General features: G+C 40.5%; 1 protein-coding gene across 1 annotated transcript in view; it reads right to left on the reverse strand.

Annotated features, from left to right (window-relative positions):
• LOC130134784 (alpha-bisabolol synthase-like) overlaps positions 1-18687 on the reverse strand; it is a 90317-nt gene that overhangs the window by 60796 nt on the left and 10834 nt on the right. Inside the window, exons 2-6 of the mRNA XM_056302465.1 lie at positions 16364-16376; positions 15907-16282; positions 15566-15781; positions 15121-15259; positions 14757-15005 (exon numbers count right to left, since the gene is read on the reverse strand). Of these exons, the coding sequence (XP_056158440.1) occupies positions 14757-15005; positions 15121-15259; positions 15566-15781; positions 15907-16265 (963 nt within the window). The 5' untranslated portion in view covers positions 16266-16282; positions 16364-16376. The remainder of the gene's footprint in view (positions 1-14756; positions 15006-15120; positions 15260-15565; positions 15782-15906; positions 16283-16363; positions 16377-18687) is intronic.

The following is an 18687-nucleotide window of genomic DNA, read 5'->3' on the forward strand; positions in this document are numbered from 1 at the left end:
TTCGACAAATCGTGTCTCACGGGAAGCTTTAAGGACTATGTGAGAGGGAAAGATGTGTCGAATCTTTACAAAACATCAAAGGACCAGGAACTCCATCATATCTCTCTTCATATCAACTCAATTCAGACCTTAAAGAAGATTAGACGTGAATTTGCAAAAAGAAAGGGATTGAAAGAATCATCTGGTGACTCTTAAAAGGACAATAATACCCAATTAAGTTAATGAATAAATTACTAAATTATGAAAACCAAATTTTATATTATAGAAATTGCTCTCGAGAGTAATTGCACATCCTTTGTACACGACAACCTTCTATGTATACATCTATCAATATTCAGATAATTCTTAGAAAAACTTAGTATCGGTCTAATAATGAAAAAAACTCTCCTATAATTGCAAACCTTTTTCAGATTTATAAGATTTTATATATATATTTATATATATAAATATAACTTTTGAGTCTCGAACCTTTTTCCGTTTTTTTTGGCCTCCTTCGACAAATCGTGTGTCACGGGAAGCTTTAAAAACTACGCGAGAGGGAAAGATGTGTCGAATCTTTACAAAACATCAAAGGAACAGGAACTCCATCATATCTCTCTTCATATCAACTCAATTTAGACTTTAAAGAAGATTAGACGTGAATTTGCAAAAAGCAAGGGATCGAAAGAATCATCCGATGACTCTTAAAAGGACAATAATACCCAATAAAGTTAATGAATAAATTATTAAATTATGAAAACCAAATTTTATATTATAGAAATTGCTCTCAAGAGTAATTGCACATCCTTTGTACACAACAATCTTCTATGTATACATCTATCAATATCCAGATAATTCTTAGAAAAACTCAGTATCGGCCTGATAATGAAAAAAAACTCTCCTATAATTGCAAACCTTTTTCAGATTTATAAGATTATATATATAACTTTTGAGTCTCGAACCTTTTTTCCGTTTTGTTTTTGGACTCCTTCGACAAATTGTCATCACACTACTTTTAATTCATGATTGCTTTGGATGCTTGCTTGGGAGTTTGAGAGGTTGCGCATAAAGACAACATTCGAAAGTGGAGGATTTGGCATGGAGTTAGGCCCCATTGGGAACGCGAGGACAACCTAAATTCCTCGTCCCCTAAAGAGATGCTTCATAATCTCTCTTGTCCACGACTCCCATGTGCGACCTAAATTGCTAAGTACTTTCTTCCCTCCTTTTTTGGAGGAATGCGGGATATTTGCTAGGCCCTTGAGAAAAAAGAAAAGAAAATTTTGCTTTGTCGAGCCATGCATTTTCGTTCACATAATGGACTCTCACGCTTTCAAATATCGCTTGACTTTAAGAGATCAATTGAAAAATTCTGACACTTAGGGTGCGCTCGTTTCGCAGAAAACGAATGATTTGGAAAATATTTTCCAAAAAATAATTGCTTGTATCGCTTACAAAACTAAATGAATGGAAAAAAATTTCATCGCCTACTAAAATAGTCAGGTATAGATTGTTATCGATAATGAAAATATTTTTCGTTGACTAATTTTTCTAAACAATATAATCAACCATTTTTCGGAAAATGTTTGAGAGTTATACTTATAGTTGTGTGCTTTTCCGAAGGTCGCGACTAGTGTTTTGTGAGTGAATGCTGTTGCTTGTTTCTTTTTCAACAAAAATCGGCTCAAAAAAGTCTCGGTGCTTATAGGCCTGCGCAATTAGTCCTTAATTGGACGAGCTCCTAATAGTTTTGTGAGGCCCAGTCAAATATCAATTGGTCCAATTCTGGGGAGAATAGAATCGAGTCGGTTATAGATTCCAAAAACTTTTGAATCGGGTTCAGGTAGGACTGTTTCATTTTGGGTTCGGACCTATGCACGAGAATCAAATTTTGGCCGATTGCGGGGAAACAGTTTAAAACATGGTTTTTCTTTGGGATAATGAAACAAACAGTCCATAAACTTTGTCCCAAGGTGCAACATCATCTTTGAATTTTTTATTTGTTCAATATAGTCATTTCCTAAATATTCTGTTTTCTCCCCGAACTGTCAATTAGTTCAATCTAGTCCCTCAATTTTTCATGAAAAAGTCAAAATTTTTCATAGTTACGCTATAGCCTGAATTCTAGAATATCTTTTCATTTCAATCCAATTCCTATATCGACAAAAATTTTGGCTATCCTTTTTGATTCTCATTAGTGTTGTACCAGGTTGATGTTCCTGTTATTTTAATTTACTAATTTACAGATTTAACAAAATTTAATTAAGAAACGTGAAACACAACAAATTAAAAATCTTATCTATCTAAAAAATCAGGAACATGATTTAGATTAATATAAGTATGGGAAATCTATAAATTAATTATTATAGTTATTAAATATTCTTATGAAAACACTTATATTAAAATGGAAGGAATATGAACTAAACCTAATATAACTCTAAATGAAGTTATATTTTTATAAAGATCATAAATTAAAATATACTTGAATGAAACTATAGTAATGTTTAAATTTCATATCGTTAAATGGACTGATATGAAATTTCTTGCTGGGGTGTTTAATTAAATAAGCAAAATGGAAAGATTGGAGTAAAAAAAAGAAAAAAAAAAGAGATATAACAATCATGAACGTTAGATATGGTCGTTGGGTCCAAAATCAAGAATTAAAAGAAGGGCACAAACAAATGCTCTTCACATGCAACGAGCTCTTGCAATTTTGTAGGACGGTTGTCATGACCTTCCTAGAGTTGAAACACCAAAGAAAAATTATTAGATTGTTAAGCAAATACTTAGCATGGCCTCTTCCAAGCCCATACTAATCGCAACTTTGAGTTTGTGATTTAATTAATGAAACATACAAATCAATTCAATTTGGAGTCGCCAATAATCTATTACAGATCGATTAGAGATGCTCTTGCAATTAGGTACATTTTCTCTTTATTTCAAAAATAATTGTTGACACCTAAATTTCGACCGACCATTTAATAATAATTTGCATAGAAAATTAGGGATTAAATTTTAACCCCTAAACAAAAATATTAAAATTGCATAGCATATAGTTTAAGTTCATATAGGTTAGTTACATTCCGTATCGGACCGGCGGTGGCCAGAAAGCTGAAAATTCATCGCGTAAACTAAGCTCGAGCACTCGGCTCACTCAAGGGATTGGGGGCCAAAATTCACAAGTCTAAAAGGCTTTGGTTGTTTTAATTTGAGCTTAAATCAGCCTGAATTAATTTAGCCCATTTGGAATTAAAATAAAATTAAATGATAAAGCCTAAGTCTAAGCCCATTAGGATTATGAAGCGCAGTTAATTAACCTAGGATTGCGATATAAATATGTCGTTATGCGTCATAATCAAAGAGCTCTCATAATTTTCAGAGAACACAATTTTTTAGAGCAAGGAGGGCCATATAGTAGAACACACGGCCACAGGAAAGCGAGAAAGAAAAATCGCAGAGAGAGTGAGAGAGAGATTATTTCTGTTCTTTCCGCAGGAGGCTCAACTCACGAGGGTCAAGCTGGAGAGCAAAAGGTCTCCACGTTCTGCACTCACAGAGAAGCCAAAAGAAAAAAAAGCAGAGGATAATACAGAAAAGTGAGAAAAGGGAGAGTGTCATCTTCTTCCTTTGGCGTTCCCACTTGGAGCTTCGATTTGCAACTCACCGACGCCGACGAAGCCCAACGGAGCACCTGCACGACTACCGCGACGCCTGCTTTCTTTGTCTTGGCGCTACCTGCCTACGCCGAAGACCAGCTGCATATGATGCACCCGACGACTCGTTGCAACCTTGGCACCTTCACAACAGGGCCGACACTTCCAGTGAGCACTTTCAAGCGAGATCTCGATTTTGCAGAGCAATCCCGACACTAGCCACTGCTCAGTGTCCAGTTCCTTCCAAAAAAAGAAAAATCTCAGCAACCCAGCAAACGTCCAGCAAATCGGCTCCAACGTCTCGTCCGGCGAGGCCTCGTCGTGCCCAGTCCGCAAGCCAGCTGCCACGCCGCATCGACGCAGGCTAGACCCCAGTGACTACCCTTTTCGCTGTCTTTATTGCAGGTTTTGAGTTGCTCCTAGTAAGTCCATCCCAGCTTAGAGTCATTCGGTGGTCAAAGAAAAGGCATCCAACCAAGAGAGGTGGAAGTGAAAACCATGAGCTAAGGTGTTGGGTTGCATGGCCAAAGTAAAACAGAGAGTTTCATCAGTGAATAGAGAATCCCAAGGTGTTGAACAGTGAGTTGTTGCTTTGTTACCTCACTTCGACGCCGATGAGCCAATTGTGACCCACCGCAAGCTCGACGCCAAGCCTGGTCACCGCCGATCCCGTGCAGTCCGTCCCACCGCCGCTCTTCCCAATCCGTAATCCCGATCCGCGAGTCCAAATTTGGAAATATCTCGAAATTAGGTAAGGATGTTATTCAATATTTTCAGAATATTTGGTTTCTTAATTTTCGGATGTTAGAATATTCTGTGAATATTGTGTGGATATTTAGATATCTTAGGATATTGTTTGCTCTATCTGCAATATTCTAAAACACTCAAAATTAGGAATTATTCCTAATTTGGCAACGTATCTGGATGACTATCCGACCTTATCCATAAGATACGATATGCGGTGATACGGAAATTGTTATCTCATCCATAACTACTTGGATGTGATAATCGATTTTATCTGCTTTCCAAATTCAAGCAATCAGCTGTCCGTCGATATCTATAACCCTATAGATATGACCGTTAGTTCGATTCTCTTTCCTAATTCGAATTTGATAAGAAGAATATTGCGGATTGCGTGGATCGTTTGAATGTGATTGTTATCTTTGTTTGATTGCTCTTTTTTTTAAATAAAGAAAATCCAAAAATTTGTTAGTTAGATTTAAATTAGAAATTTTGCATGCTTAAAGAATCCTAAATATATCCAAGAGATTAAGGTAATTATTTGATTTAAATTGGGATTTAGAGTAGCATATTTCCTGGTTTAAATTAGAAATTGTTTTAATCTTTGTGGATTATTTAGGATATTTAGATTTCGAATTTTAATAAAAATCCCAAAAAAAGAATCACTTTAGGATAGATCAAATCATTTTCTTTAGGATAGATTGCATGTTGATTTGAGTATTTTTAATTCCGAATTTCATTGAAAAAAATACCAAAAATAAATCATTTGTCCGTCATTAGAATTAGGTCACGTCGTCGCATGACATATAGTTCGCATGCTAGGTTGCATTAATTGCATGTCATTTTTTGCACGTCATTGCATATAGGTTAGTTTGTATTTTAATAAAGCGCAAACCCTAAAGAACACTTTGAGTGCCTTGCTTTGTTAATTAGAAATCATATTAGAATTGTCTGTGTGATTTTCTACTAATAATGCAGACGCTTGCGTTGTTTTAAGGTACGTCATTCTCCCAATCTTGCAATTTATTTACTGTTTTCTTGGGTGTTAAATTGGTGGTTTGCGCACCAGCATGAACACCTCACATGTTAGTGATTAGGTAATAAAATGGATCCAGACTGCCTGCATAAATATTTTTGAAAAGAAAAGGTACCGAAAGGGCGTTAGACTAGATCTAGCGTAACCAAGTCCCCGAGCTTAGAATCTCTGGTTCGTAGGAATAAAACATATCTTCCTATGTTTTATTTAGGTTTCTAATCGACCTACCACAAATAGATTAGTGGCGACTCCAAGTATGAAAACTTTTGCATATTAAAAACTTAAACCCTAAGTCGCGAATTGGTAGAGCTTGGGAGGGCCCGAGTTAGGCTTAGTCTTAATAATCCATTAGCCTGAGAAATTTTAGGTCACGACAATAATCTTATAAATAGTCTTGGTCAATTTTATTCTTACACCACAACATGTGAGAGGTTTTTATGCGGGTGCACAATTATGAATGTAAAACTCAACAAATCAATGCGATAAATAAATTGCTAGAAAAAGACAAACAACCCTGATACATTCGTATCAAAGCAAAAGCGAGACTTTATTATCGTCCAGTACACCAAGTATTCAGCAAGATGTTAACTGAAAACCAAACAATAATGCATGACCTAAACATGATTCCTAAATGCAATGCCAATTAGTTATTTTTGGATTTTTCTTTCATAACGAGCATGATTTAATTTAAATTATAATAACATGCATTAATGAATTAGAATGAAATTCTAAATGACGTGCAAGCTATATCAATGACTTAAATGTAACCTACATGCTATCTTAATGACACGAGTTAGGATTAACTACGAATTAACCCTATTATTTAATTAGGTGAGATTTTTTTTTCATTTTAATTAAAATTAAATTATATGCAATGCATGAGATGCAATAATTAATCTACATGACATGGCCCTACAGTATATGATTACTAAATAATATGTAATATATGACATAGGAATTATAAAACTATTTCTATATGAGATATGCATGCTATTTTTTGTAGATTTTCTTTAAAAGCTAAAATAGAAAACTGCCTAAAAAATATGATGACCTAAATTTAATTAGGAAATAATTTATATTAAATCTCAATCTAATCAGGTAATTTCCTAATTACTACATGATTTCCTAAAATATGTAATTCTATAGGAAACTTAGGTGGTGCAATATATTATCCTAAATGCAATGTAATATTTTTTTTTGTATTTTTATTATATGAATGTTTGCTAAATGAACAGAAAAACTTTTCACTCATCCTCGGGCACTGTTCATAGCAGGCGCCCAAGTTCTCTCTCGGTCTGGTTCTCGTTTACTGTACACCCGTCTGAATCTTCTGTGATTCTGGGTGTCTTGCTGGTCCGATTCGTCTAGAATTTGGAGGATAGGGGCGCAAGGTGATCCTCCCCATATACTCCTTGGATTTCTCGTACAGTGCTTTATCTGGGTTGCACGAGCAGATCTGAGTTTGCTCGTTTGAGGATACTGTTCACCCGTCTGGGTTTGATGCGTTTCTGGTGTTCTGCTGGTTCAATTCTTCTGGAAATCGAAGGCTAGGGTCACCAGGTAACACTTCTAAATATACTCCTCTGGCTCACCGTGCGGTGCACTCGTTTGGCTGGGCAAACAGATCTGGGTTTGCTCGACTATTTCTGCTGTCGGTACTGTTCATTGCCATTGAGTGCGATTGTTCACCCGAAAGGGTTCTGGAATTGCGGGGAGGTTAAGCTGCTGGCTGTGAGTTGCTAGATAGGAGTTTTCCTCTTTCCATTGCTATATGGATTTCTTGATCTGAGGATTCCATGGCTGGGCAACTCGTTCCTATAGAGCCTCCTCGGCACTCGCAATCCTTGCCTTTGGCAAGCACCAAGCAATCAAAGACACCAGTGCTCGGGTCCAATGTTCCGCCTGGTAATCTGATGCAGCCCACTTCGAGGGCTATAGTTAAACAGAAATCTCAATTGCCTGATGCTAATGTAGGGGGCTCTGCTTCTGCACATCCGGTTCATCCAAAACAGTGCCAACGAAGTAGAGGGCGTAGTAGGGTGAGGCATGCATCCAACTTGGCTCGGGCTAATTCCACTGGTGGGGGATCAGCAAGCCACCAGCAAGGCAGAGCCTTGGAAAGGCAAAGCCAAAATGATGGGCAATCACCAGCTAAAGTTCCTTCCCGGGAACCAATTCCGCAGACTACCCAAAGATCTTGGGCGGCTGTGGCAAAATCTGCAGAGAAAGGCTACAATCTCTCTTTCATCCCACCTACTATTGTAGATGGGAAACCAATTGTTAGAATTTCTCCGGAGATTCTTAGAGACACAAACCCAAAATGACAGGAATGCCTGGTGGGCTATTTTGTTGGGAAGAAACTCCCATTCAAGATGACTGAATCTGCAATCAAAAACATTTGGGGAGCACAAGTGGTGGATGTTCTTGCAAATGGAGATGGCTTTTTCTTCTTCCATATCCCGGATAGCACCTTTCGCCGGAAAATACTCGACAGCGGTCCTCTAACGATTCTTAGAGTTCCCATGATCCTGCAGCAATGCATCCGGATCTCAAGATGCAGAAAAACTAGCATGAGTCTCTCCCCGTTTGGGTCAAGCTGAGAAACATCCCCTATGCCCTTTGGTCCTCGTCTGGCATCAGTGCCGTGGCTAGTGCCATTGGCAAGCCCCTATATGTTGATGTCCAAACTGAGAAGATGAGGATGATCTCATTTGCCCGAGTTTGCATCCAGATCAAAGCAACTCAGAAGCTGATTGACTCAATCGACGTCATTCTCAATGATGATACCTGGTCCATTAAGATCGAGTATGAATGGCGACCTATAGCTTGCTCGATATGTGGAACGTTTGACCACAAGTGTGCGCTTCCCAGTCAAGATGTTTCTGGTATTCAGAAGCCTCCAGCTCAAGATTTTCAGACATGGGATGACCCTACTCCAGGCGAAGGTAAATGGGAAACTGTTGGCAAAAGACAAGTTGGGGTGCAATTAAAAGGCTCCGCTAAGGCATCTTCCTCAAACCAAGGACAGAGTTCCCCTCCCCCCAGGAACATTGTTGCCCCATTGGCTTCTCAACCTCCTCCCAATCCAGCTTTGAACTCCCTCGCTTCTTCGGACGATCTCGCTGATTCAGAGGAATCTGAAGCAGGTACAGCCAGTGATGTGGGTAGCGATGCAGACGATGATTCCCCATCGCATTCCCCTGTCCCTCAACCAGGAGCCCCTCAAGCCCCTCCCATGCCTGAATCGATGGTGCCTGTTCCTTGAAGTAGTCCTAATTCATCTAAGAAGGCCAACCCTAAAGCTCGAAAACGGGGTCGCCCTAAGAAGAGGTAACCTCGCCTCTTCCTGAACATATGTTTTTTGCCATCTGGAATATTAGGGGCTTTATGGCCCCCTTGAAACAAGCTGAGATTAGATCATTAGTTAGATCTAAAAACCTTTTTTGCATTGGGATCCTGGAAACTAAGGTCAACCCAAACTCTTTTGATGCCATCTCGATGGGGCTACTTCCGGGTTGGTCTTGGACATCTAATTATAATTCCTCTCCTCGGGGTAGAATTTGGATTGGCTGGGACCCCCGGGTGGTACAAATAGATGTTCGCTCAGAATCCTCTTAGACTATTCACTTGGGCATGTGTATGTTGGCAATGAACATCTCTTTTCATGTGTCTATAATTTATGGTGAGCATACTTTTACTGCTCGTCGGGCCCTCTGGACTGATCTTGTTCAGACAAGTATGACTCTTGCTGATGAGCCTTGGCTAGTGGCTGGTGACTTCAACGCCATTCGGGACCACTCGGATAGAATGGGCAGCTCCAATGCTTGGATCCCAGCTTTTGATGAACTTGCATTGTGTTTAGATCAAGCTGGATTGGATGATCTTAGATATGTTGGCCATCGCTTTACTTGGTTGACATCTTCTGGTGCATCCCATAAACAGAGAAAGATTGATAGAGTTCTTGTCAATGATAAGTGGAGTAGCACCTTCTCCTATTCGGAGGCTTCCTTTTTGGCTCCAGGAGTGTCCGATCACACTCCAATGATCGTTCGGATTATGATTCCATCTCCGTCCAGGAAGCCCTTCAAGTTTTTTAATTATTGGGTGTCTCACCCTTCCTTTCGGTCTATTGTTTCGCAGACATGGGAATCCCGGATCACTGGAACTCCTATGTTCATCTTGTGCCGCAAGCTGAAGACACTCAAAGTAAGACTCAAACAGCTTAATAAGGACTCGTTTTCAGATATTTCGGGCCGCACTGCACAGGCAAGAGTGGCTTTGTCCGTAACTCAAGATGCTCTGGTTATTGACCCGTTAAACCTGTCCCTAGCTGAGTTGGAGAAGGATTAGCTTCAGGAATTCATGGCCCTTAGGCTCCAGGAGGAATCGTTCTTTAAACAAAAATCCAGGATCAAATGGCTGAAGGAAGGTGATAGGAATACCAAGTATTTCCACCATTGTGTCAATAGAAGACATATCCTTAACCGTATAATCTCGGTTTCAGATGACAATGGAGCTACCCTTACTGATCCGACTCTTGTCCACAATTATATTGTTAATCACTTCCAGGATTTACTTGCTCCCAGCTCTTCGTGTGAGCTGCCTTCTTCCTTGGATATCCAGGAAGTGATTGGTCGGTCGCTCACTGAGGACCAGGTACAGTTTCTTACCCAGCAGGTCACTGAATTGGAAATCAAAAACACATTCTTCTCCCTTCCTAAGGGCAAAGCCCCGGGACCGGATGGGTTTAATGTGGAATTCTTTCTAGAATCCTGGGAAATAGTTGGACCTTCGGTCATATTGGCGATTAATGAGTTTTTCATTTCTGGCTCCCTTCTTAAGGAGACCAATGCCACCATCCTTACACTGGTGCCTAAGGTTCCCAATGCTTCGGCCTTGAATGACTTTAGGCCTATTGCTTGTTGCAATACGATTTACAAGTGCATTACCAAGATACTGGCTAACAGAATTGCATCGGTTTTGCCTTCGATAATTAGCCCTCCGCAGAATGCGTTCGTTAAAAAACGGAGAATAGGGGACAACATACTTATTGCCCAAGAGTTGTTTGCCGGATTCCATCACCAACCTTATTCGCCCAAGTGTGCTATCAAGGTAGATTTTCAAAAGGCATACGATACTGTTGACTGGGATTTCTTGCAGCGAACCTTACAAGCATTTGGATTTCCCCGAGTGTTTATCAAGCTCCTAATGGAGTGTGTAACCACCCCGAAGTTCTCAGTTGCCATCAATGGGACTCTCAATGGTTTCTTCTCTAGTGGTAGAGGCATACGCCAAGGGGACCCCATATCTCCTTACTTATTTACACTAGTCATGGAAGTATTCACTGGCATTCTCAATACTCAAACTCAGCTCCCAGGCTTCAAATTTTTCTGGCGGTGTAAGGCAACCAGACTTACGCATTTATTTTTTGCCGATGATGTCCTCTTGTTCGCGGAAGCAAACCTGGTATCGACCGCACTTCTGAAGGACGCCCTTGACCAGTTCTCTCGGTGGTCGGGTCTCCAGCCGAATGTCAACAAGAGCGAAATCTTCTTCTCGGGAGGGACACCCCAATTGCGGGACCAAATACTGCAATCTTTCGGTTACCACAAAGGTACATTACCTTTTCGATATCTTGGTGTTCCTATATCTGCCTCTAGGTTGAGTAAGACCGATTGTACATTACTTGTCAATTCCATTACGGCTCGCGCTCGATCCTGGACCCATCGGTTTCTCTCTTTTGCGGGACGCCTACAGCTGATTAAATCTGTTCTCCACGCCATACATGTTTTTTGGGCTTCCATTTTCACCCTCCCCCGTTCGGTCATAGCGAGGATAGAACTGATTCTCAGACAGTTCCTTTGGAAAGGTCCTGATTTAGGGATTGGTGGGGCCAAGGTATCCTGGAGTCGGGTATGCCTTCCCAAGCAAGAAGGCGGATTGGGCATTCGTAGACTCATTGATTGCAATCAAGCGGCTATGCTCAAACATATTTGGATCCTCTTCACGGACAAAGAATCCCTATGGTGTAAACGGATTCACTCAAATTTCCTCAAATCAAAGAATTTCTGGGTTGTGTCCAAACCGACATTCTGCTCTTGGACGTGGAAAAAGATATTGGATTTACGCCAGACATTCCAATCGCAATTCAAATGGCGAATAGGTAATGGCAAGACCGCTTCTTTCTGGTTTGATTCTTGGCATCCAAAAGGCCCACTTCATTTGATCTTCTCGGATAGGGATATTTTCTATTCGGGTATCCCACGCTCGGCCTCGGTTTGTGAGTTCCTTTCTTCGGATTGGCACCATTCGAATGTATTGCAATCATTCAACTCTTGGGCATCTCCTCTCCCAATACTTAATACTGATACACCAGACCACTTTGTCTGGCTCGGACATTCGTCTGGTATTTTCTCTATTACCTCGGCTTGGGAATTGGTTCGGGCAAGAGGACAAGCGATTTTCTGGGACACCTTCATCTGGGACTGTCATATTGTACCGCGCCATGGTTTTTTGATGTGGTTGATGACCCTTAATAGGCTTCCCACGCAAGTATTCCTTCTGAACTATCATAGAATATCTGAAGGTCTATGCGCCTTCTGTCGCATTATACCTGATTCGGTCGACCATCTGTTCTTTGGATGCAATGTTACGGGCTCCCTAGCGCAATATTGGGCTTCTAATTGTCATCTTTCATGGCGTAATGGGTCCTGGAAAGAGAACCTCCGATGGGGTATGCGTTTCATTGGTGGAGATAGCTTTTATCACCGTATCTCTCGATTTGCTCTTGGGGCATTGTGCCATCTCATTTGGGTTGAACGGAATAATATCCTTTTCAGAAATAGCACCCTTTTTATGCCTTCTCTCCGCAATCATCTTGCCAAGGTAGTTAGAGACAAAGGCCTTTCTCTCAAGCCGGTTCAAGACAATCCTCGAATGAAGGATTCAAGCCGGTTGGGGCATATCTCGATTCTATATTGTGACCCTCTTTTGTAGTCTTTGTTGGTGTTTTATGTTGGCTGGCTGCCGGGTAGCCTTCTCTGTATAGCGCTTCTTGTGCTTCCTTTGTTTGCCGCAACACCTTTCTACCTGTCGGGACACCTTTGTCTCTTCAGGTATGAGGTTTTTGTGTTCGGCCTCACTTGCTGTAAAATGCGCGTTGAAAAGTTATATACTACTTACTTTAACCAAAAAAAAAATGTTTGCTAAATGAATAACATATGACATATAAGGCCTACATGATTGATGATATATTAAGACTTCGTTTATTTCTCGGAAAATGTGACATTTATGGAAAACGACAATATTTTTTGGTATTTCGCTGAAACCTGAAAATGAACTGGAAAATATTTTTCATTGTTTGGTAAGGAAAATTTGATGTTTGGATGTGGAGACTCATTGGAACTCGACAAACATGGTGTTGAAAGCGGCTTTAAAGCTTCAAAAAGCTTTTACCTTATTGGATATTCATGATAGCAAATTTGTTGAAGAAATTTCCAAGGTGAAAGGGTTGCCTACGAGTGATGATTGCGAGTATGCCTGTCAATTTCTTCCTTTCCTAAAGTTGTTATATGATATATTTTTAAAAGTATCGTCTCTTCTTGTGTCACCGAGTAATGATAAGGCGAAAGATGTCTTGAGGTTTGTACGATGATTGATGGGCATTGTAAGAATGAGGACAAAAGTTTGTAGGAAATGGCCAAGAGAATGAAGACCAAATTTAAGAAGTATTTTGGTAATGTGAACAACATCAATCTGACTTTGCTTATTGCCTGTATACTTGACCCTCGACATAAGTGGGAGTATGTGAATTGGATGATTAGTGATGTTTATGAAAGTAAGCGGGCCTTGATCCTGGCCTCATTGGGCCCGAGCACAAGAGTTGGGGGCTTGGGCTTGGGGACTGTAGTCCTGGTCTCAACCTCAATGGACAAGGGTCCAGCCTTGATGGACTTGGTTGCGGGCACTGGGGTCTCAAGCCTAGCTTTGATTGACTTGGGCAGGTGCCGGCATCCAAAACTTAGCCTAGATGGAATTGACCTGGGCCCAAGACTAGGGACTTGGGTCGGGATGTCGTCTCAAGTCCGAGTGCCGGGGTCCCAGGCGTGGGCACTGAGGTCCCGGACCCATACTTAATGGACACGGGAATGGGACGTCGGGGACCGAAGCCCAGCCTTGATGGACTTGAGCCTGGGTGTGACCTCGATGGACACCGGCCCGGGCGCGGCCTCCATGGATGAGGGCCTAGGTGCTAGGGACCCGGACACTAGCACCGGGGTCATGAATCTGGGTTTGGGCGTTAGGTCTTGGACCCAGGCGTTGTGGACTTGAGCCTGACCTCAATGGACCCGAGCTCGGGTGTTAGAGATTCGGGCACGAGCATCGTGGTTCAGGTGTATATCAAAGTGTTTTTCGATTATTAACTTAAACCAAAGGACGATATAGAAATATAGCACTATTGTTCATAATTATCAACATTTCAACCTTTTTGATGGTTTAGTGGACGAGCTGCAACTTCAACCGTCGTAGTCCAACGAGTACGAAATAGCCTCGCGCTGTTCTGGACATTGCGGCACCGTTTTGACTGAAACTCGATCCCACCGTTTCAAATTGCATTGTTTCGTCGTTGGTCAAAGCTGACCGGTTTTCTTTGTCGCTATATATTCATTTTCTTTCCAATTTTTTCTCCAATATAAAATATTCGACATATTTAGCATAATAATGAAGATAATCACAACAAATATTATTATCAATTACGTATATCAGCCACAACACAAAGCACGGAATAGCACGTGCTTCTCCGGCGAATTTTATGGAGCTCGTACAACGAACATCAATAGACTTCAATTACAACAGTTTCAATGTCTTACAGCTTCCGGAGCCACCCCGAAAGCTAATAATAACACGTAAGATTATAGGTTCTCTCCAACAGCGACACCTTTGTAGTAATGCATCCTAATCAAGGGGCACGGGTTCGAATAAAGCCGTCACAAGATGGTCCTTGGTTTCGTTATCGGGAAGGCCGTGTCCGTGTCCATACTGGTAAGCTCGTGCCAAGTTCAAACAAGCGCCGAGAAAAGGCGCGAACCCAGAAAATGGGTACTTCAGGTCTCGTGCACCAAATGCCACACGTGTTCCCGCGTGGCCTCTTCCGAAGTGCCGGTTTCGTTTATGTAGCATTCGAGCACCTTGAAGTTGTCTCCTCGTGCCAATTCATACTGTGCATGGACGACATTGATGTTTTACAAACATAAGTCTCAAGAATAGCACGTCATTCTGAACACATCGATGACGTACTTTCTCTTCATAAGCGATTAATTACAAGGATAAACGAAAAAGTAAGTTACCGATGAGGTACTGAGATCATTGTTGAGTCGAAGGATCTTGGCAGAACAATGCATGACACTTGGGATTTTCGACACGTAATCAAGTCCCTCTTCGGTCAATTTTTCCGTGGTTAGGAAATAGCTGCCCAACAGCATAATGAGCCCTCCGATTGAATCCACCGCATTGTCCATGTACTCCTTCAGTGTCGGTTTAATCCCCTTGTTGTACCAATTGACCTCCTTTATGTAGGCCTTGCATTCATCCGCCCACTGTAGGATTAAAATTCGAAAAGTGAGTTTCATTACGAAAGTTAGAAGTAGAAAAGCGAGTTGCCCTCCACGGGCTAGAAATTATTAGGCGAAAGATTTAGCAAATCGAGATTACCACTTTTCGCATGTAAGGAATGGTGTTGATCCCTAGCTCTCTCATCGTCCAATACCCAATTTCGTTGGTTGTATTGTACAAGGCCATGAAACTATCCCTTATTGTTGGAGGAAGCTTATCGATGTCTGTGATGTCCCACCTAAATAAGATATCACCATTTCAACATTTTGTAAATTTTATCATCACTCGATACGTTTTTAGTGATAACAATGAAGGTTAAGTGCTTACTATTACTTTATTTGCCCAAACCAATCAATTAATTAGAGGGAAAAAAAAGCTACTTTAAAAAGTGATATGTTCAAAATACATCGGAGAATTTATATCATATAATTTTCAGGATTTGTTTTATCCGTCGCGTCATTCAAAGACTAATTAATCGCCTACCATTTCTCTTGGCAATAAGAGTTACAAAAGAAAATGATGATGGTAATCATATTACACTAACCTGACAATGAAATCTGTTAAGAGTTCAAGTTCTTCCAGCGTCCCATATACATCATAAACGTCATCAATAAGTGTCACCATACAAAGGAGCTTCGTCGTCATTTCCCTGTAAGCTGAATATTGAGGTTCGAAAACCAGTGCGCAGCACCAAAAATAGTGTTCCACTAGCCTGTCTCTAAAGAAGGTCATCTTGTTCGCGCCAAGTTCAACCCACCACCTGAAAAATTTGCCATACAATGACTAAGTCGATCCGAATGCGCTCCTATATGTTTGGTATTTGCATGAATTTGTATCCTCACGTCAAATGCATCTATCAACTATATGTAGAGTGCTTACGCATACCTTGCCATATTGCTAACTTCCTTCTTGTGGACTGATTGCACTAAATTGAAGTCTATTTTAGCCAATCGTAGTAAAGAGGGGATCATATCACCCTGTTTCTCGTACATGTCCATGAACCACCGAGCCTCCAACCTGTTTGGCCTCCAGTGGATCGGCATATCTAATGCATGACTCATGTGGCTCGCTAATATAGCGGGAACTTCGTCGAGGTTTAGATCCTTCAGATGCTTGGAAGTAAAGTTCCTAGCTTCATCAAGTATGGTTTCACCTTCCAATCCATGAAAAGAAGCTTCATAAAGACCAAGAAGCCCCTTCACATCCTTATTGAGCGAGTTGTTGAACGTGCCCATCTTGTTCATAGACCTTTGAAACACATCTATACGTCCAACAAAAGGAACGGTAAGGTAACTTTTGATACATCAACATGATTCACGAAACGGTAATAGGTGGCGACTACCTTGCTGTACGTTGTATCTGATGTAGCTAGCAAGGATCACTTAGAGGGGGTGAATAGGTGATCTTAACTAATTTTTAATAATTTATGCGGAAACAAAATAAATCACAGAAGAGTCTGAATAAAATTCAGATTCAAGACAGATTATATAGACCGTGCTCTTGATGTGCAGAATGTAAAGTAAGAGATAAGGGATAGAGAATCTGCACATAAGTTTATAGTGGTTCGGCTTATAGCAAGCCTACGTCCACTCTCCCACGCTTACAGCCTACCGGCTGGATTTCACTATGTAATCAAGAGAAATTACAACTTCTGAGTGTTAACACTCTTGTGTATGATAGGACTCTCTATCTCACACAATCACTCTTACAAAGTGTCCCTCAAGATCTTAATGTTTTGCTCAGAACGACAAGAGAAATGATTGGAGTATGCTCAGACTTTGGACTTGTTGATTCTTGATTCTATGTACCTTCTGCTGCTCGTTGATCTCCTTAAATACTCATCTACTAGCCGTTGGACAGCTTTCAGAGGATCATCTTCCAATCTTTATTTTGGACAGATTTGTATAATAAGGATTGAGTAGCCGTTGGATGACAGATTCTGAATCCCGCTGATTATGGTCGCCCATACAATCAGAATCTTGGTTTCCATAAGTAGAGCTTTGTCCGTTGTAATGCATTCTTGTCATGATGTTTGATTGTCAATCAATTTGATTGAGATTGAGACAATCAGAACATTCCTTCTGTGAAATCCATGCCAGATCACTAGCTGTTGTGTTTCGTTCGAATTCTACGTCTCGAAGAAATTCTCGTGCCCGTCTCGCATCTTAATAACTTCGCTTCGCATCTCGCATCGAATAACTTCGCTTCGCATCTCGCATCCGAATAACTTCGCGTCGAATCTCGTAACCTAGATTATGTGGGTCTTCAAAAACATACTTGACAGTTTGTAAAGTCTCGAATAATTTCCTTCTGAGTTTCCAGAACATAAATACCTGGAATAAATTAGTTCAGAATAAGTATCAGACTTATAATTATGTGGAAGGTTTTGTCAACTTCAAAATTAATAGGAGTTTTCCTCAACAATCTCCCCCTTTTTTATGGTGACAAAACTTTCCTGCAGATTGAATTATTTTGAAATTGATATGAAATTAAATAAACATATTAAGCTCATGAAGCACAGATTGAAAGAGCAAACTCTGTTGATACTGTGTCTTTTTTTCTTCCTTTGTAAATGGCAAAAGGACACTATAAGTGCCATAACTTGTGTACGGAGATCACTTTGGTGCCATAACTTTTTTCGGATCACTTTGGTGCCAAGTCGGAGGAAAAACGATCACTTAAGTGTCATAAGTTTTTTTGGATCACTTCAGTGCTAAAATTTTTGAAAAACGATCACTTAAGTGCTAAAAATTTTTAAAAACGATCATTTAAGTGCTAAAATTTTTGAAAAACGATCACTTAAGTGCCAATCTCCGGCGAGCCACGTCAGCTTCAGAAATTAATAAAAAAAAATGCCACGTTGGATTTCCGGTGAAAAATTGTGTACGGCACCGGAGTTGGCACTTAAGTGATCGTTTTTCAAAAATTTTAGCACTAAAGTGATCAAAAAAAAACTTATGGCACCAAAGTGAGCACCGTACACAAGTTATGGCACTTGTAGTGTTCTTTTGCCCTTTGTAAATAACATGCAAATCTGCACATAATTTCTCCCCCTTTTTGTCATCAGCAAAAAGATAATAATAGAGAGAATAAGTCACTGAGATTAAGTAATCAACCAGTCTAACAATAATTGTGAGATATATTACAGACCAATAAAAAAAATGAATTTGGAGAGAAATGTTGAAAAACAGGCTATTTTTTAGGAGTACGAATCAGTTGAAAATTGTCCAATATTGAGACAGCCTCCTCAATCTTCGAACTGCATTGACCTATGGCCTTATCAATGTTGGATGAGCATATAGTAATGGCTTCCTCTAATGCTGCTTTATCTGCTGCTGCCTGAAGTTGTTGAGCCTTGTTGTTTTCCTCAACAATTTTATGTAGATTCTGCATAATTTGTTCTAGAGCAGCTTGCTTGTCTTTAATCTCGAGCAGAATAGAAAGAATGTTCTGATTTTCGGATGGCTGACCTTGGACATTAGCTTCCTCAGACTGATTGTACCCTGTGGCTGATTCTGGTGGAATCTCCCCCTGAACAGGTGCTTGATCTTCAGAAACATGTTCTTCATGAATTGATTCTGAAACCTTGGAAGCTGGTTCAGGAACATGTTCTGGGCCTCCTGTTTTAAAGTGTTCGGCTTCTGCTTCATCATTTTCATCATGCAG

Source organism: Syzygium oleosum, unplaced genomic scaffold, assembly GCF_021117445.2.
Source record: "Syzygium oleosum isolate NSW1041296 unplaced genomic scaffold, Sole_v2.1 Sole_v2.23, whole genome shotgun sequence".
In the NCBI taxonomy this organism is placed as follows: Eukaryota; Viridiplantae; Streptophyta; class Magnoliopsida; order Myrtales; family Myrtaceae; genus Syzygium; species Syzygium oleosum.